This window comes from Chlamydotis macqueenii, chromosome 1, assembly GCF_036417535.1.
Source record: "Chlamydotis macqueenii isolate bChlMac1 chromosome 1, bChlMac1.mat, whole genome shotgun sequence".
Classification (NCBI taxonomy): domain Eukaryota; kingdom Metazoa; phylum Chordata; class Aves; order Otidiformes; family Otididae; genus Chlamydotis; species Chlamydotis macqueenii.
In genome coordinates, this window is record NC_141556.1 from 130207497 (window position 1) to 130227095 (window position 19599).

Sequence of the window (19599 nt, forward strand, 5' to 3'; positions counted from 1 at the left end):
GGGGTTCTTCACCCAGCTTTGGGTAGCAGAAGAATACAAACAGAAGATAAGAACGTTTGAAAGTAATTAATCACACGATTTTAAAGAAAACCAAACAGCCAGCTGGCACTTAGTCATGCTTGTCTCACCTCTTCTTAGGAGAGGGTTTCAGCAGAGATTGCTTACTCACAATGGAGGGAAAGGATGGGTAGCAAGTCTTGTCTCAGGCAGCTACAACTGTTTGCAGAGAGGATTTACCTTAGTGTCAGGGAAATCTGTTTAGATTACCGGTGGAAATCCAGCTTGAGGATAGGATACGGTCAATAATCTTAGCCAAATCCTATTAAACTAATAAAGGAGTCAGATCGCTTCCTCAAAAAGAGCCATTCAAAGGGTGGGTTTAAGTCTAGAAAATTAAGAATGATAAATCCAAATTAAATCCTTTTAATATCTCTCAATTTATCAGCATTCTTTTCCAGAGGGAGAGGCAGGCTAAAAATGATGATGGGGGTGTTGGTACGGATACTAGCATTGTCTCTTCTTTAACATTACAAAAGCAATTCCCAATCTCATTACAATGATTACAAGGAAAAATTTAACTCATTCCTTTGCAAGGGATTCGTGAACGCAGTTCTCCTGAAGAAGCTGTTGCTGAGGGCACCGTAGGGCGGAAGCAAGGCTAACCTGAGAGCTGCTTTCTAATGCCACCCAGCTGCTGCCGGTTGCTGCCTTGTAAAGTGATGAGCGGCATTGGGTGCTCAGGAGTTGGAGGATGTGAGCAAAGCAGGTGCCTGCCTGTTGCCTTCAAATGGATGCTCTGCTGGGCCACCGCTTACCAACAGGTGAATTTACATTAAAAACAGAGAACAGCTTGGTAGCGCTGATAGTGGTTTGGAAATATCAGTGTAAAAATTACAGTAAAGTAATTTTTATGTTGGATTGGACACAACTAACTCCTGAAAAACTTCATTTCTCATGCTTAGCGTAGTGTACATGCGTTACTTAATATGGCTTTGATACCAGTTTTGCATGTCACTGTTAAATCTGTACAAGTGGTTTAAAATAGAGAAATTATAGGAGGGATTTGTGTGTGTGCATGACTATGTTGGGAGAATCACGAAGAGTTAATTATTTTTTTTTTTTTTTCCCCAGTACTGCTGGGTAGCAAAGTAACTCACATTTGACATCCACAATTTGCTGGTAGGAGACCAATGAACATTTAACTCATTACTATTGTTAAGAGACTAATACTAGCTTACAGGAGCTGGCTGATTTTCTGGTGCATAATTATACTGACAGCAAAGACCATCATAACCTCACAGCCCCTTACCTGAGGGCTCAGAACTGCCTTGGGTCCTCAGCAGGCAGCCAGACAAGGGGGACCTCACCAGAGGACTTTGCCTGACATCTCCCATTTCGGTGGTAGGGGCTGTTCTCCCCAGGCAGTCTGTGGGCAGGAGGCTGTGATCTTTAGGCCTCCAAGAAGAGAATTTCAAAGGAAGGAGGGAGCATGAAAGAAGATGTTGCCCAGTAGAAGGTAGCGCATAACCAAAAGGATAAGAGAGGAAGAAAGAAACAGTTGGTTGAGCTTTATCTCCTTAACGTTATCCACAGGCAGACAACAAGCAGGACTCGGTCTGGCAGATGACCTGATGGCTTTGATCTCCCTCACTCATGCAGGGTAGGTTCCTCAGCAACTCTCAAGGCAGCTGGCACTGCAGGAAAAATCATCCCCACGTTGCCAGGTGTGTCTTTTGTAACACAATAGCTGCTCAGTAAGAACCAGAGTGAAATGGCCAATGTGTTTCTTGTGAAATAAGGGTTGCTTGACCAGAGCTTGAAATGTGATCCTTTTTTGAAGTAAAAGATAAGGCACGTAGAGAAAATAAATAGCTTCAGAAAAATAAACAGTCATCTTCAATCAAACCCATTAATTTTAATGTATTAGCCCTTCAGGCTTACTTGCTCGTGCTCTCTTGTTCACATTACATATGAGCAGCAAGGGGGGAATGCTCCATATGAGAGAGAGAAAAAAAAAAAATGCTCTCACAGCTCTAGGGATTTGACGTAGGAAATATAACCAAAGCAGATGTGAACAATTTCTCCTGAAGCACAGAAATAGCAGCAGCTGATATCATGAACAAAAGTATGCAGGTGAATAGAAATAGAGCAACACAAAAATGGATATGAGAACTGCCGTCCAGAATTTCAGAAGCAACAGTAATTCATAATCAACGAGCTATAAAAAGCAAAACTGACTGGGAAAAGGAGTCATTGTCAGTGTGCATGAAAATGCAAATCCCCACCACCTGTGTGTACCATTTCTGGCAGTGTGAATGCTACTTTGATGGGCACGCACACAAATCACAAATGCTGCTTCTGTGAAGGAAGAAATGCAAGTGAGCTCTATTCACATTCATCCAAAAATGCACTGAGAAAGCCCCAAACAATTAAGATACTAGAAGTGTTCAAAACAGGTTACCTAAATCACAGATATTAATCCAGTAAGAGAATTCCCCAGTGCTGACTCACATGAACCTGAAACACAATTCCTATCTTGGTGTAAACAGCTGCCACGGATATCCGTGGGCACGCAAGGAGACAGGGCTGTGCAGGAAGAGCCACATTTCCCTCCTAGGGCTTCGCCAGGCAGCCTTTTTGCCTAAAGGATGCTGCTTGACAAAGCCTTGGGAGATGAGATGCCATTTAAAGCTACCCTACCCTTGCTGGCTTGTTTTATTGTGAGAGGCTCTGCTTGGAGGTCGCAGGGGTTTAAAGGCAATGTGGCAGAAGGCAATGCAAAGCCCCATATGCTAATAGTGGGCATGCAGAGTTCACGTACCATGCTCTGGGTCACTGTGCCTGTGGCCAAAACTGGGCTGCTCTAGATGAGATATCAGTCCAGATAACATACCTGTGCTTTGCTGCACGCTGCCTGCTCACGTGGAATGGGCTCATTCCCCTTGTCTGTAGCTGCCAAGTTGCACCCTTCTGGTCAATAAGCTGCGGTGTAGTCACACCAGTGAGGCTAATGACACCCTTGGGTGGAGTTGGCTCAGCTAGCGGAGATTAAATCACTCCTCTCCCTTTGTGGTGAGAGGTCATTAGTGCACTGAGTTGTACAAGTGCGGTGCTCTAAGCTATCAGGGTAGCATCATTTACCAGAAATAATATATGGTTTAGACCAGCTAATATTGTCTGATAATACATAGAAGTGGGGATTATCAGGATTATATCAATACCTGAAACATTAAGGTAGAAAATTGTCTTCCTACTACATTTGTTTCTCCCATGTACACATCTGCTTTCCTAATTAATTGTCCTACCTGGACATCCTTTCTTCTAAATACTATAGGGCATTCACATTCATAGGAATACCCTTAAAGACCAGAACTTGGCTCTTCTGGGAATGTGCATTTTGAAGTGTGCAGAACTCAGGCTAAAGCCCTAATCTAAAATTACAGTTTATGTTTTCCTGTTAGAGACAATAGAAGCAAGTAATTCTGGAAAAGTTTATATTGACAGGAAGAAGAAATAAATATATCACCTTTCAAAATTAAAAAAAAAATTGCTCATAGCTCTGGAAAATAACAGTTCAATTTTTCAAAATTAACATTTAAAAAGTACAGCTCTGTGGAGAATCAATCTAAATAAGTACTAGAACACCCTATGCAGCAGATACCGGTACTGAAAGGACAGTAATAGAGCTCTGGGGAAAACAAGCACACCATTTTCATGCCAAGGAAATTAGTCCTTCCACCATTAGCCTTTACATAGGTTGTGATGTTATACTGTGTGTTAATTATTTCCAAATCACAAGTGCAAACACTCACCCTGATTGGAAAATTAGCAGATTTCAAACTCGGGTAATTTCCCCCTAATGAGGAACTTGTTGAACTGAATTTAACAATTAGCTCACACCCTTTGCTGGCTGGCTGGCTGGGTATGGCAAGGCTACAAGGAGATTCAAAAACTTACCTTTTTTTTTGGTAAGAGGCAGTAAAGGACTGAATATAAATTCAGAAGTTGTTTTTGTGCTGTTTCTAACTCCTCCTGTGGTTCTTAAGGCAGTGATTCTCAAAGGGTGATAAAGGAGGAGGTGCTGCCCGTACTGAATAATAGTTCTCCCTTGTTTTCTAACCTTCCGCCTCTGAGTCAGTTTATTTGGGTGCCTTTCGCTAGGTACCAAGCCTCTGCAGAAAAGGATTTCACAGCTTAAGGGAGTAAAATTTATGATTTATTGGTCAGTATACACAATGTGTAGCCAGAGCTAACAGAGTAATATGCTCTCCACCCCTGATAAGACACCCAAGGAGCCACCGCTGGCCAGGCAGCCTTCAGTGAAGAGGGGAAGGGCTGGCTTCTGCTGCTGCTTGGTAAAGGGCTGATCAATGACACTGCTGAGCTGCCATCCTTGGGCTACTTGGTTTTGTTTCTGTGGGAATTTGTGTGTTTTTCAAGTGTTTTTTTTCTCTTCAAGAACCCTTGAGCTGCTGATTATCCCTGTGTCAACACTCTTCCCTTTGCCAGCAGTTTTACTTTCTTCTCATGGCTCTGCTCTGCAGAATGTCTTGCAGCGCTTTCTCACAGCTTAGCGGTTCTTTAAGATGTCTGAACAGATTTCAGCCTGTATCAAAACTATGCCTTAGATCCCAGAAGGCATCTGCGATCCAATGCCTGAATCTCTAGAGGGGAAACTGACACTTTTTCAGCTGCTGAATTGCATTAAAGGAAACAAAAGTAATTTTATCCTACCATTAGTTTTCTACGTATGCTGTGCCACTATCGGCAGAATGGATGCTGGGCAGTCGGGCCTTAAAGATGGTGGCTTACTTGTAGTTGTGAAGGGAAGAGACGTCCACAAATGAAGGGGAAATTACCTTTGGACAATTCTCTCTCCCTACAACTGACCGAAAACTTCCAAAATATTGCCAAAATTTAAGCCTGATTTCTCCCAACAAAATGCAAAAATTATTCAAGAAAACCTTTTCCCCTTTTTTTTTTTTTCCAATGCACTTTCTACAGTAGGTACATTTCTTTTCCTTGCTTGAAGAACAATACAGAATATTTTGAGACTTCAAGCTCCAGTAAGTATGTCGTGAAGCACCCATGCCTTCACGTGCTATGCTGGCACACCAACTGCTTGATTATTTGGCAATTTACTATCGTTTGTATCCTTACTGCGTTACCTAACTTCCTCCTCTATTCCAGCTCTGGGATCACAATTAAGCTCTTGTATTGTCTTTTTTTTTTTTTTTTTCTTTTTCCCCTGGCCTTTCTTTGGAAAGACACTGTGTAGAAAGGAGGCTCTGTCATCTGGCTGCCCTGGGTCTGCAGGCATCAGTTGACACCTTTCCACCTCCCCACTGAGTCCAGCCTCAGAGCACTCCATCTTTTTCTCTTGAGGAGGGAGAAAGAGGCAGGGGTAAGTGTGAGGGAGCAGGAAGAGACAGGACAATTGGAGGGGGGATGCGGGGATAGAAAGCTCTATAATCAGCAAAGCACTCTCTTAACACCTGAAACAAATCCTTCGGGCGTGAAGTCATGAGGCCTTTGCTGCTGACACGCGTGAAACACAAAGGCATGCACTTCAATACACTCTTCACTACCTGCCAAGGTTAGCCCTGCCTAGGGAATGACAGCTTGCCGCTGCTATGAGGTCTGCTGGGGGGACCTCTTCAAGGTCCCAGCGCTGCCCATGCTGCAGCCGACAGGAGATTGTGCTATGGTCTTCTGGAACAGGAAGTACTCCATTAGCGTTGCTTTAAAAATAATAGTTTGAATGACAGATGGAGAAGAAGAGCACCGAGCAGCTTTTGCTTGCCAGCCCACTCCTGCGACGTTACAAGGTGCTAGCGTTTGTTCTCCACGCCTTGTGTGTGCTGTTCACATCGCATACCCCCATGTGACACTCCAGGAGGCTTCATAGTCAGTGCTCACCTTCACATCTGCATCTTTAGCACACGGCCGCCCAAAACACGTAACTCATCTTTTCCTGTGTTCTCATTAATTGCTTCCAAATGCCTAAACTGTCTTAACCTTTGATCACACATCCGTGTATGCTTTTCTATTTAACGGTGTTAGTACCTTTGTCATTACAAAAAACATTGATAAAATTACCTTTACCCTTCCTCACACGATAATCCCAAGCAAACAGCATAAAGGTTAGGTGCTTACCTTAACACTCATTGCTTTACAGCAGCTGTATAAAATTACTTATGAAATTTATCTTCTGGCTTCTCTTAAATGTTTTCAAATGTTTTAATCACAAACACATAATTGAAAGCATTTTTTTTTTTCCCTGACCTGAAAGGGATCCTTATCAGAACTGAGATTGGAGGAATTTCCAGCTTTCTGTTTTGTTTTTCCATACTCAGACTTGCCTAAGGTCCAACTTGGAAGTTGTGATTTGTGATGTTTTAATTTCAAGAGCACCTGAAGGAATGCATTGGAAGGCAGGCCACCTGTTGCCCCTGGCTGCTAGCTCCTAGATGTCTACCCAGACATGGCACCTAGATTAGGCAGGCTACAGCTCTTGGTCTGAGCCAGATGTGGGGAAGAAATGGTTAATTTAGAAAGCTAAAAAAAAAAAAGTTCTAACAATAAGATCCATACATTCTGCTGCATTCACATAAATTGTAAATCAGGAAAGAAGTTAGGCATGGAGTTAAGATAAAGTATGTCCAATTTTGCTCTGAAAAAGGGTTCTGTGTAAGCAAGTGATTTTTGGAATGAGACCTCCATGACTGTACATAGTAAAAAAGAAACATCTTCGCTGCCAAATCTGAACTCTGCTTGACAATCACCGTGGTACATTTTATTACTGAAATATGTTAGACAAAGATCACAACAAATATTAAATATCTACCCAAAAGCATAACAACTAGTGATACCTGTGGCTAATCGTGATGTTTACATGGTCTATTTAACAGGCACTTCAGAGACACGACAGATAACCAGACCAACAGACGGGTGAAGGCTCTTGTTGTGCAGCAGCAGCTGCCTTCGCTGGACCTACAGAGACCACCACTTCTCCACACATACCATCTCTTTTCAAATGCACTGGCCATGCTACAGCGCATGGATCTGCTCTTCCATGCCACTGATCCCAGCCACCAAGGCATGGCCTGTGCAGAACCGCTACAGAAAACATTTTCCAGTAATGCTCGTTTGCCTTATTTGCTCTACTAATTAAAGTCTTTTCCACAGCAGTTCACAAAGATTCCTTACCAACTCAAAATATTTCATTTTCCAGTTTTGAAGCTGCTTGAACTCACAGCCAACCATTCCCAATGCCATTATGAAATTAAGTACGGCTCTGCAAGTCTACAAATGTACCTGTGGCCTAGATTACGTCAATATTAAGCAACATTAGGAATCTACTAATAGCCATAATGTGAAAATACATTAAAAAAATGTCCCATGTTAAGAATATGTTAGTTAATTCTACTGACACCCTAATGCAGAGTGAAAATTTTCACCTAAATTATTTTTCAAGTGAAAAATGCAGATTCTCTCACATTAATGAGTTCAGGACTGCCCGCTTATAAAAAAATTAAATATAAAAATTGAAAACAAAAATAATTCCCTTTTTCTACTATAATGGAATCCTTCTATTGTTAAAGAAAAAATTATTTCTGGCCTCAGTCAGAAATAAGAAAACATTTTGTTGAATTCAGCCCCCTTTTCTACTTCCAGATGGTTCACTAGCTGTTTTCGGAATATTTCATTTTCCACCAACTCCTAAACTGAAAGCATTTTTTAATTCCTTGTAAACTAAAAATAAAGCCCCACTATCTGTTGGAGTGAGTCCAGTGGAGGCTACAAAAAGGGTCAGAGGGCTGGAGCACCTCTCCAGGACAGGCTGAGACAGTTGGGACTGTTCAGCCTGGAGAAGAGAAGGCTCCAGGGAGACCTTGTAGCGGCCTTCCAGTACCTAAAGGGGGCCTACAGGAAAGATGGGGAGAAACTTTTTAGCAGGATCTGTTGTGATAGGACGAGGGGGAATGGTTTTAAAACAGAGGGAGGTAGATTCAGACTGGATATAAGGAAAAATTTTTTTACAATGAGGGTGGTGGAACACTGGAACAGGTTGTCCAGAGAGGTAGTTGATGACCCATCCCTGGAAACATTCAAGGCCAGGTTGAACAGGGCTCTGAGCAACCTGATCTGGTTGGAGATGTCCCTGCTCTTGCAGGGGGTTTGGACTACATGACTTTTGAAGGTCCCTTCCAACCCAAACCATTCTATCTGCCTAGCTTTGCTCTGATGATAAGTTATATTTGATACAATATAGGTAAAATATGTTATTAACATTTTTTCCAACATGAAACATTTTCCCAGCCTACCTATGGAATAAACATTCCTGCTGCATGGATTTGGTATTTACTTGCAGGGATCAGACTAGGTGAGGACAGACAAGTGCTAGTATATGGCGCTGCACCTCCCGTCCCAACAAACAGAATATCTAAATGCTTACTAAACACAGTATTATTTTATAAATTACAGTGAGCTAAACCAAAGCGATTAGGCTCATCCAAGAACATCAGGATCATTTGTGATCCTTCCTGTTGGCCACAGGGGAACACTGCTGGCTCATATTCAGCTGGCTGTCGCCCAGTATCCCCAATATTCCTTTCAATCGCTCTTATCGCCACAGACACTGTTAGCAGAAGAATCCTGAGTATTGTTATTTCTGTTTTCAAAGCAGAGAACCAAAGCACCACGTAACATCATAGACCAGCGGCAGAAGACATCTCAGACTCTTAAGTCCTACTTTCTTTTTCCTGGGCAGTGACAGAGAATCTGCCATCCCTAGGAAGAACATCTGCCAGTGACATATTTACAAACAGCAACTGTGTATTTACCAAGTTAGGAGGTGAATTGCCAAGGAATGTAAAAAGTCTTGCCCTAAAGAGATAATTTCTGTAGGTGCAGAGCCCAGACAGGTTTGGGGATTTCAGAACAAACATTATGCAAATGTAGCTGCTGATCAGAATTAGCTATGGTGAGCTCGTGGCATAGAGTGAGAGCTGAGAAATTTCAATAGAGGAAGAATGGGAAAATGCTGTGTCAGATATATGACAGCAATCCAGGGTGAAATAAGATTTTTAAAAGTCAAAAGAGATGAACAAGAATGACTCTGAATTAACTCTAAATCATAGCCATTCTAATAGCTAAAAAATAAAAATCAAATAAAATAAAATAATATTGTGAGACAGTTTGGCTACCATCAAGTGTTCAATAACAGCATAAAAGTACATGGTATGAAATCTTACTAAATTACATGGTATGAAAACACACCATGTATATATCACTGGAGAATAAACAGAGTTGTTTCCACTAGTGGTCCTTTCAGTACTACAGCTCCCAGGCATTTATGTCAGAAGTTGTTCAGACATGGACAGTGGCTATTTGTGGTGCAAGAATATACAAGCTCCTGAAGCTGAGCTTGCAGCTCCTGCAGAACAGGAGCACAGAAGGCTTCTAAACCCTTGGCAATCCATCTTCAGTAACTGCGCCATTCAAGATAATCTTAGGAGCTTGCTGCTTGTCCCCAGCTTCTTCAGCCGTACACTCTGGAGGTTCTAGGTCATCGTATCTTCTCCGATAGACCACCCTTGAGATTAGGGTTATCAGAAACATTTCCATGATGAGGAGCTGATGGGTCATATCTGCAAAAAAAAAAGGCACGCAAAGAAAAGCCCCCAAAAGGAGCAAATTACTATCAGACATAAAGTGAATACATGGTATATTAATTTTAATCTGTGCAAAAGGAACAAACTTTACCATTTTGTCCCCATAATGGAGTGTCTCTCACACTCGGCAATAAAATCAGTTAGGGAATTACAGTATTGCCCGTCAATAAGCACACAACAATTTGGATTTGAATTTGCAATTCAAAACATAAGAGATTTAACAGTAATTATGCATGTTGATTTCTTGTTCTCTCATTTCTGATTCCAGCTCTTCTCACTATCAAGCTTTTCTCTATGACTATGACAATTATAAAACTTTTAAAAAAAAAAAAACAAAACCAAACTTTTGCTACTGTTTTCAAGTAAAAACTGAGATTATCCAAAAGCTACAGGATCTCAGGAAATTAATATTTTGGGAAAACACCAGATACTGCAGTTAGCTATGCTGAACTGGCACCTTTCTAAGTAAATGAACAACATCCTTTCCAAAAGAACTTACATGCTCCTCTTGCTGAAGAGGAGAGTGGTGGAACACAGGGAATAACTCTTTGCATGGCCAAAATGTTGATAATAGCTGCCTGCAAGTGGTTCAGAATGAGGATAAACTGCACCAGAAAGAGAAAACAGATGCCTTAGCTACCAGGAAAAGGTTTATAGTTCACACAACAATTCTGCTTTTGTAACAGACCCTCTTTTGCCTCATTTCTCCTTTCTTGCCCTCCCTCTCCTCCCATCTACCAGCAGGCTGCCTGCCATTCTGCAGAATTCTTCTTCAGGTCGGGATGATATTGCTCTGAACATGAGTGTTAAATTAAATCTCTGTTTGAAAAATGTTTCTTCTCAGACCTTCACTTGGGAAGTGCAATATACACAGAGATCCCAGCTGGGATTTTAAACAATACTGAGCTCTGGATAACAGGTAACAATGTTTTAAAATCTTCCTGTTAATCTAACTGATGAGTTTATGGTCTCCCTTAGTGGAGGAAGGACTCAAAGAACGTTTTTTCTGTTGTCTCCTTTTTTTTTTTTGTCACAGCAGGGATATGTGGTGCTCCCCAAGTTATATGGGACTGGCTTCTTTGCCAGAAGGGATGAAGGACTCTTTGCAGCTTGGCTTCAGCAACAATCACTTACGCATCATATAACCTGCTCTTTTCTAAGCTAGGCCTTCTCTACGTTGGAGATATCAAAGTGTCTCTCTAGCTGCTGGTGTAACTGCCTGAGTATAAGCCCTTGCATTAAGAGAATTTGCCATCTTAAAACAAGATTCACCCTAATACAGCTTTGCAGGTCTATCTGTCCTGTTCAATGCATTTACTTATACGGAGACCTTAGTGCACCAGCTTTTCTACGTGTCCTGTTCAAGAAGGATGCATATCCAAGGATTCTGCTGTACTGCTTCAGGGTGATGTGGAAGAGGGTGGCCTTGTCCCTTGGCTTTTTCAGTCTAAACTATCTGGTTCTCTTCCTTACTATTTAATGATTCCCAGACAGTATTTTCTTTATTATCTAACTCTGAAGTGCAGAATGGCCAAGAAAAATAGTGTCAAAACAGAACATTGTGACATGCTGAAACAGTTCAAACAACAGCCACCCACACAATGCTCCACATCCTCTCCTACTTTTGGAAAGTACACACCGGCATTTTAATATTGTGTTTCAGGCTACTGCATCTCCAAAGTTTCCTTCAAGTCCTGCAGAAGGTGCTGTTTTGATTTCAGTTGCCTAAAGATGAATGGATTTTATGTGGCTCTCACATCTCCAGCACTCCTGAGAGACTAGAGGTAAATTGGCTCACGCTGAAACTGAAGAGCAGCCAAGCAAAGGGATGCAGCTTTAATCCAGTAAAAATATGCCTTTGCAAAGTGCATTTAATGGGAAAAAAATAATAATACTATAACTTTTCAACAAAGGACCAGAGAGAGAGTGTTATATCAGCAGTTAAGAAAAATTCTTATCAGAAATATTAAACTCCTCACCTGATAAAGAGCAAACTTTGGGATGATCTTCTTACTGATAAGGAGAGTCCTAACTTGTTGAAACATGATTGCAACTGGCCACAGAGCAATAATGGTGAGCACACCAACGAAGCAGCTAATCCATATTGCAGCTCCTTTGGGAGATAACTGAGAAGCAAATCAAACAAACGTACCTATAAAACTTTACAGTGCATTTTACTATTTCCAGGAAGAAGTTGTGTACTGGATGATGCAGACATTAAAATGCTTGTTTCTATCTCCATGAAAGCTGATGGCAGTAGTAGTTGCTGGGGTGTGCATGAGGAAACTGCACAGTACCAACTGGAGTGTTAACACAGTGCTCTCACGCAGCAGGCACGCACATGTAAATCTGTTCATCCTGGGAAGATAACAAGTGACACAACCCCTCAGCAGTACCTGGGAATGCTCAGCAGCTCATGAGAGCATATTCAGCATGGTATCTCAGAGGGGTCATTTATTTTATACTATGAAATAACAAAAAAAAACCTATTACTTTTAATCTGAGGTATCCAAGAGGTGCAAAATTATTAGCAGATATAGACTTCTCCATCAACTTGGAGCTTACATAGTACAAAGCAGAAGTGCAGTACTATCTTTTCTACTTTGCATAGATATAAAATTCACCAGGATTTGCAGAAAAACATAGAACTAGGCTTCCTGTTTAAATGCCAGTACATACACTTGTTTCGTAAGACTGTACCTAACAAAAGACAGGGCAAGTACACAGGGCAACTTGAAGTCCTGTTATTCTAACCTTACAAGCTGGGAAACATACTGGAGCATAATCTGATGCCCAGCCCACCCTGATGCCCAGTTTCTTTCCAAGAGAAGCCAGGAATTTGAGAGTCTGGGGGAAGGCAGAAATTACATGCTTCAGGGTCTCAAAAGAATACAGTAAGGACTCACTTAGAAGTGCTCCCAGATTTCAAAGTTAGTTGTAGGCTAAGATACTAACATCAGCCCTAAAACGTGTGGATTTTTTGGGATCATCTCTGATTAAAATATTTACTTACATTGTAAAGGGTGTAATTGCCATTAGTCCAAAGCACTATTGATAAAAACACAAGCACGGGTCGAAGGAAAGCAAACTGAAAGGTGCCCAGCTTCAGCCAAAAGAGGGTTCGCCTGGGCAGGAAAAAAAAGAAATTAAAAAAAAATTACATAGGCCAAAGTCTTATCAACCTTAATAACATTTCTGGATACTGTCAACTGCAAAACTTTTCCACTCCTGTAGCATGTGGCTAAAATCTGGGGAGGAGCAGCTTCAAGACTAGAAAATCATTCCAAGAATTACTTGGTGTTTATTTAGTAATGTGTCTACAAAAATAGTACATTTCTTATTTTGCAGCAATTGCATACTAACCAAAGCTGGGCAAAATGTGATGTCTTTCTCTACCCTGAAGCTAACCAGAAAGCCAGTAGCAGGGTAACTGGTTTCTGACCAATAATGCCACTTGCTCTTGCCTTGTTGCCTTACCATTTCTGTTCTCTGATTAAATCGGGCAATACAGCCTTCCTATTCAGACACTTCCTAGACCTGTGGTAGATCAAGAAAGGGAATCATACAGATCTAGGTGAAAAGACTTGTAGTTTTTCAGTGCATCATGAATACTACCATGTAAGCATCTGGTTTTGTTCTTCTGCACTTTTAACAGAAGAAAGGAACTATCTTTCACTTGGCAAACTGCACAAGGCCAGCGGGACAGCTCAGGACTTCCTTACTTCTGTCAGCATAAACCATGTTCAGAACGCAGCCCATACGCAGTAACCTGGCCAGCCAGCATTAAAAGCCACTAGGAAAGGAGTAGATGCACTACCAGAGGCCATGAAAGCTGATTGACCTGAACTCTCCTTCAGTCTTCACAGGACAAGCTGTGGCTGCTACGGCTGGCTCACGTTTTAGTCTTTTGCTGTGTCTTATTTCCTATACTTCAGTGTTGTCTTCACTGTAGCTCCCTGGGCCCTTGAGACTGCCATCAGAGATGCCCCGGCAGACAACAGGCTGACATTTAGTACGCTACAGAATATAGCCATGAACCAGGAACTGTAGGAATTGCTCAATTAATATAGCTAATAACCACAGGATTATGAACAGCACAAACACATGTGGAAAGGCCTGCAACCAGCCAGCCACTTAGTGTGTGTGCCTCTTCAAAGATTGATTATTCCCAAAGGGCTTTAAAGAATAATATGACAAACAGTGCAGTCACTGCAACGCCATGAGTTGTTACAACACAGGTCTGTCTTTCCTGACCATCAGACCTCTTCTGCCGCATCTCTCCCCATTGTATGGCTTGTACTTTGTCTCATCTGTCTATTGCACCTTATTATCTTTCCCAGACTGCTCAATAGTATATGTTTTTTTTAAAAAGAATTAATCCCCCTCTTGGAGTAGCTCCCTGTTTCCCCAGAAGATACCTATGGGAGGAATACGAGACTGACCTTTCTCTGGTGTAGCTTGCTCATATTTAAAAAAAAAAATTGTACCCTGTAATGGGAAAAGGCTAGAAGTCAGAAGCAGAGACAGCAGATGGCTTTCCAGTGCTACAGACACCAGAGAAGGAGCCCTAAGCCCTCTGCAGAGTTTTTTTTTAAATAGACAGCTGCCCTTCCTCGCAGCACTAGTAGGCAGTATCTAGCTCCTGACAGGACTTAGTATTAGCTAATATCATCCTGGGTAAGCTGGCACTGGACTGATCAACAGGAGGGCAGAGTAGAGGATCCTCTCCCAAGCTCCCAGCTACCACAACATATACAGAGGGTGACAGACACGGAAAGAAAAACAAATATACTGGTGACAAGTTAGATCTATAGCACAGCTCTGTCCCATGGCATTTCTTCAGCTCTGACTGCTGAAACGAGCCTGAACCAATGCCCATGGAAATTAGTAGGAGTCATTTAGATCCATATCAGTAGTTGCTGATTTTACATCATTGCATTACATCCATTTTTGGAGGTATATTTTTCAGTTGGTGTACTACCTATTCTTCTTGGTGCCCTCTCCATGTAAATAATTACTGTAATTCCACTAAAATAAAATGATGGAAATAAAAGTTTAAATTCTAATACCGAATGAGGCAGTTAAAGTAAGAATTATTGCAATAAAAATTAAGAATTTTTGCAAATGCATCCCAAACGACTATGCTGCATTCTGTTTGCTGCTTTCATGTAACCAGACCATAAAGTCCCTAAGGTCCCTCTGACACTAACGCCCAGGCTCTCACAGAAAAGTCTCTGTCTTGCACACTCAATCCTTCAGCTTTTGCTTTTCATAAGAGAAACATTCTCATACTCTGTGCCAGTAGGAGAGCCCTGGGAAATACATGAGGCTTCCAGGCTGTGGAGCGGCATGTAAATGACAGGGTGACGCTAGACAGAGGAGGAGCCCCACCAGCCAGAGCTCAAAGGAGGCAAGGTTTATGTTTCAGTATATCAACTCCAGTAAGTGCAGCTCTCCATTCTTACCCCACTTCTCAAAGGTGCTTTGATACCAAGTTTAGGAGAAGAAAATATTTGCTTTTGCCTCACCAGACAATGCCATTTAATTGAGATCAAAGCTTTCCATGAATTATATCCATTTTTGTTCTAAAAATTATTTTAATCTGAAGTAGGTTTAAAGTCAAAATCAGAATGAAACATTTCCATCACTGAAGTAAATAAAAGGCCTTTCAAGACACCCTAAATTTTACAATTCTGCTCATGAAAAATACCCAATTTGCAGACATTTGTTTGCTTCTGGAATGAAAAGAAACTGAAATCTCAGTTCTTAGGTTTTCTAGAGTAGAAATTCCTCCTCCCACACCCCACTGCTTACTACAAAAAATGGTTTCTTGGAAGAGAATGGGATTAGCACCACAGTGCTCAACATTACTATGAATGGGAACACTGCACTGGGTTACACTGCTCTCGCCTTTTATGCAAAATTCTGCATTATAAAAATGAAATAAATTAGTGGTGGTGTACAGCCCCAAAGTGATGGCACTGTTTAAAAAAGACAGCTTGAGACTTTCGGGAAGCAGGGAGGCCCTTTGCAGTAAGCTTGGGCTTGCCAAGTTGGCTGAATTCCAGCAGCCGTTTTCCAGCTGGTAAATCTTAAAGGGCAACTCACCTAGTGATGCGAACACGAGGGAGGCAAAGGCAGCAGCAGCAGCAGGGACCGGTGCTGATCTTGAAGTGACCATTTTCAAACCGCTTGAGAAGCAGCTTTTGACCTCCACACTCTGTAATCATCATCATCAGGAACTTGTGGATAACTATGGAAAAAAATCTAGGAGAGGAAGACAACGCCAGCTTGAACTTGCCTGTGTGTCTCCCGTATGCCTGCGTAGGCCAGTGCTGCCTTCTGTCCAGGGATTTTCCAGCTTGCGCTTTGCAATCAACAAAAATTCCAGCACTAGCTGTGAAAAACCCTCTGCTTTCCATCACCCTGGAGGACCAGAATTGCCCTAACCTCACTGAAAAAGGAATAAACTGAGGCACAGAACAGCTGTGGAATTTCCCAAAGCCGCACTGGTGACTGGTGGCAGAGTCAGTATTAAAGCACAGCATTTCTGGCCCGAGTCCATTATGGCTGTATTTTTTCATCAGTTACCTAGTCCTGTCTGGTCCAAACTTTTTAGAACAAGTTCTCTTCCTCCACTAAAAAAAACCACCCCAAAACCAACAACCCACATGGTGAGGCTGATGTATATATTTACATATCATCGAATGTGCTAGCCCAGTCAGGGTGTGGTTCATCTGCAGCCAAAGCTGATCCAAGCACTGACTACTGCAACCCCACTCTCCCTCTTTCACCAGCTGCACATTCTCAACCTATCCCAGGACCCTCAGATTGTGCAACCCTTCTTTTCTCCCGGTCCCAAACTGATTTAGGGAACTGATTCACTGAAATCGAACCCCACCAAATAAAAGAGGTCCTCTTCAGCTGCACTGCCTCCTTGAAGGAGCTTGCTGTGCAGCTGGAGACTGTGAGTGGTAGTGGATGCAAGTGAGGGGACAGGAACATGCAATGCAGCAAGGGGTGAGGCTATTCATGAGAGTCTGTGATATTGTCCTGCAGCACATTCCAAAATCATCCCAAAATCAACTGTGGAGTGCCCAAGGCCACAACATCCCCCCCACCTGGCTCCGCCTAGCAGGGCTGCATCATGACCTCCAGAAAGCAAGAGCCACATTTCTCCCTTCTTCTCTGTGCACGTCAGAGCTGTCACGCTCATACAGAGAGTGCTTTTATCAGGACAACTGCGGAACAGTTTTACATTGATACATTCATCGGAGGTTCACTTGCCATCATTAATAATAGACCCCCACGGCTCATCATTAGTAAAAGCACAGAGAAGTTACAGGTCAGAGTCTCATTCCACATGACACGCAGAGAAAGGAAAGGAGAGTACTGCTTCAAAGCTGCTGTCAATCTGAGGGATCAATTACATGCAAGTCAGATCTTTCATACTGAGGTTCCCACACTAGGGGAGGGACTGTAGCATTGGGAACTGCTTCAGCATTTCCCACCTCCCAGAGAAGAGCTGCCGAGAGATTTAAACTCAACCCAAAAATTACCTATTGTTAAATTACAAAATGACTGTGTTTACCAAGAGCAGCAGATGTTTAAAGGGAAGAAATTCAGGGGTTGGGGCAACCATCTAGAAACAAGCAGAATACTCACACTGCTGCTGTGAAATCTGTAAACATCGTTGAGCGAGGAATCCACATGCCAACGCATGAAGTAGTAGCGATCACCTACAGAGAAAGGGAGGAGGGCTGTACAAAGGGCAGAGATAAAGCAGGTTCATGTGGATTTTCAGGGAAACCCTATTTTCAACATTCAATTTTATCTCTTTTCCATGATAACCTACTGGAGCTGCAGCATTAATCCAAATTATGATTGATCTTTTGGAGGAGGGGATTTTCCTGTAGATGTAGACTGCTTCCTCTATAAACACCAGGTTGGCAATTAGCGTCATCAGAGTCAAGATTGCAAAGAGAAATCTTCCTGGTAGGTCAAGGCCTGCAGAGAGAGAAAAGAAAATAGAAAAGTCTGATTTATTCCATAAGCATTCCTAACATTTAATGTAAAGACACCATCTCTGAGGGGCTTCTAAGCCCTATTCCTGTAAAGACTTGCACCCATCCTTAGCTACATTGATAGACTACTGAGTCCACAGGATGATTCAAATAATTAAACTTAAGTTCATTACTAAATCTCTCCAGGATCCACAGACAGCATTTGGGAAGAATATGCCTCCATGTTCTCAAAGCGTTATGCAGAAGTCCCTTTCAGAAAGGTGGAGGTCCAGTAGAAATTACCTTAGATTAATGTAAATATGTAACAGAACATAAATAAATAGATAATACGTAATATAAATAAAGACAGAAAATACATATTCTGGGAACTTTGCCAGGCAGACTACAAGCAAAAATGCATTTGCTCAACATTAGTTCTTTGCTTCCATTGTATGTTCATAGGCATGTTTGTGCATAACTTCCTTAGGCAAGTGAACGTTTTAGAGGCTTGGTGGAAGTTTGTGGGGCATAGAAACAGTGTAAGGATAAGCCCCTGACATATCTAGCCTGAAATAAAACTTGATGCCTGCATCAAATTATTTTTTACTTCTCCCTTAACGCTGAATATGGATATCAACATTTACCCGTGGCTGATGGGTTTCTTGTCTCCCTTGACGCTGGGTATGGATATCAACTTTTACCCATGGCTGATGGTTGGGGTTCTCCCAGCAAAGGTGCTTCCAGAGACGGAAGAAAGCACTGCGGTGGAGTCATGCTTAACGTAGAAGTTCATGGTCATTGCTGGTACTAACTCCCGCTGAGGCTGTAGCCTAGATAAGCACCGCTTGCAAAGGTGAGCCTCTGCCCCAGCCTCTTCATCCTAACCTGCTTCAAACACCCCAACGCCTCTGGACTTGTGCAGGCGGAGCAGCGTACAGCTCAGTGGCCATCGCCACACCACGGATCTCCCCACGGGGAAGCCGGAGGCGACAGGCAAAGTCTCGGGGCTGGTTCAGCGCTGGGTTCGGCAGATAGCGGGACTGGGAGGTACCGGGAGGCCCCGGCGCTCTCCGCTGACCACCCTTCCCCTCGCCCCCCGCCGGCCCGTTCCCTCACACCCCCACCCGCAGCTCTCCCTTCCCCGAAGGCAGAGGCAGCTCAGCCCCCCTTCCGCGGCGGAGGGAAGTCCTGCCTGCGCCCGGGGGATTTCCTCGCCGGGGAAGAACGGCGGCAGGGCTGGGGTAGGGGCAGGGGCAGCCGCCGCCAGGCGCTGCGAGCGGCGCGCGGCTGGTCAGCGGGCCGTTAACGGCCGGGCGTTCAGGCGGCGCGCGGCGGGCCGTTAACGGCCGGGCGTTCAGGCGGAGGGGCCGCCCGGCAACGAGCAGCCCCGTCTCCCTCAGGACTTTCCCCTCTCTCCGGCCCGGTCGGGCGGCTGCACTTACTCTGGAGGAGCTCCTGGGAGTAGGGCGGCTCGCTGGCGCCGCAGGACGGGTGGAGGGTCCCGTTCGTCTCGCCCTCCATGGCGGCGCGGCCGCCGGCCCCCGCCGCGATGCCCTGGCAGCCCAGAAGGGACGGGGGACCGGTGCCCGCCCGCTGGTCCCCGGGGAGCGCGGGAGCCGCGATGCGCCGCCCGGCTGCTCGGGGCCGCCGAGGCGCGGTTAATGATTAACCCGGGAGCTCGGGGCCGGGCGGGCTGCGGGCAGGGACCGGCCTCCGCGCTGCCGCCCAGCGGCCCCGGGCACCGGCGGGGTGGACGGTGCCGAGCCCGGGGGGACAACGCGGCCACCTCACTCCCCGCGCCACCTGCGAGGAGCCATGTCCTGGCTGTTCTGGCGTCTCTGCTCGGCCGCCGTGAAGAGACTTTTGCTGAAGCCAGAGAATCCGCACACCGTCCCCTTCCTTCGCAGGCCCAGGGTGTC

The 19599-nt window shown here is 43.8% G+C and overlaps 1 protein-coding gene and 1 long non-coding RNA gene across 3 annotated transcripts; one reads left to right on the forward strand and one right to left on the reverse strand.

Annotated features, from left to right (window-relative positions):
- Positions 1–621: 621 nt before the first annotated feature.
- LOC147602279 (uncharacterized) lies at positions 622–7190 on the forward strand. Of its 2 annotated transcripts, XR_015257621.1 has the most exons (4): positions 622–821; positions 1132–1179; positions 1594–1660; positions 6912–7190. It is a non-coding gene; the product is annotated as an uncharacterized LOC147602279 (long non-coding RNA). The 2 variants fall into 2 exon arrangements; XR_015257620.1 differs by lacking the exon at positions 1132–1179.
- Positions 7191–8175: 985 nt separating this feature from the next.
- Positions 8176–19331, reverse strand: LOC104482325 (organic solute transporter subunit alpha). Its single transcript, XM_086740235.1, has 8 exons — positions 19123–19331; positions 17533–17684; positions 17343–17416; positions 15786–15944; positions 12691–12802; positions 11657–11803; positions 10177–10282; positions 8176–9653 (listed from the first exon to the last, which is right to left on the reverse strand). Exons 1-8 carry the CDS (start codon positions 19199–19201, stop codon positions 9466–9468), a joined length of 1017 nt encoding a protein of 338 aa, XP_086596361.1. The 5' UTR covers positions 19202–19331; the 3' UTR covers positions 8176–9465.
- Positions 19332–19599: the final 268 nt, after the last annotated feature.

Excerpts from the sequence above, each read along its gene's own strand:
- LOC104482325 (XM_086740235.1), bottom strand. The coding sequence starts at position 19,201 with ATGGAGGGCGAGACGAACGGGACCCTCCACCCGTCCTGCGGCGCCAGC. Across the intron at positions 15,945-17,342 it reads ACAGATTTCACAGCAGCAGT|ATTTTTTTCCATAGTTATCC; the intron begins GTGAGTATTCTG and ends TTCCTCTCCTAG. Across the intron at positions 10,283-11,656 it reads CAAAGTTTGCTCTTTATCAG|TTTATCCTCATTCTGAACCA; the intron begins GTGAGGAGTTTA and ends TTTCTGGTGCAG.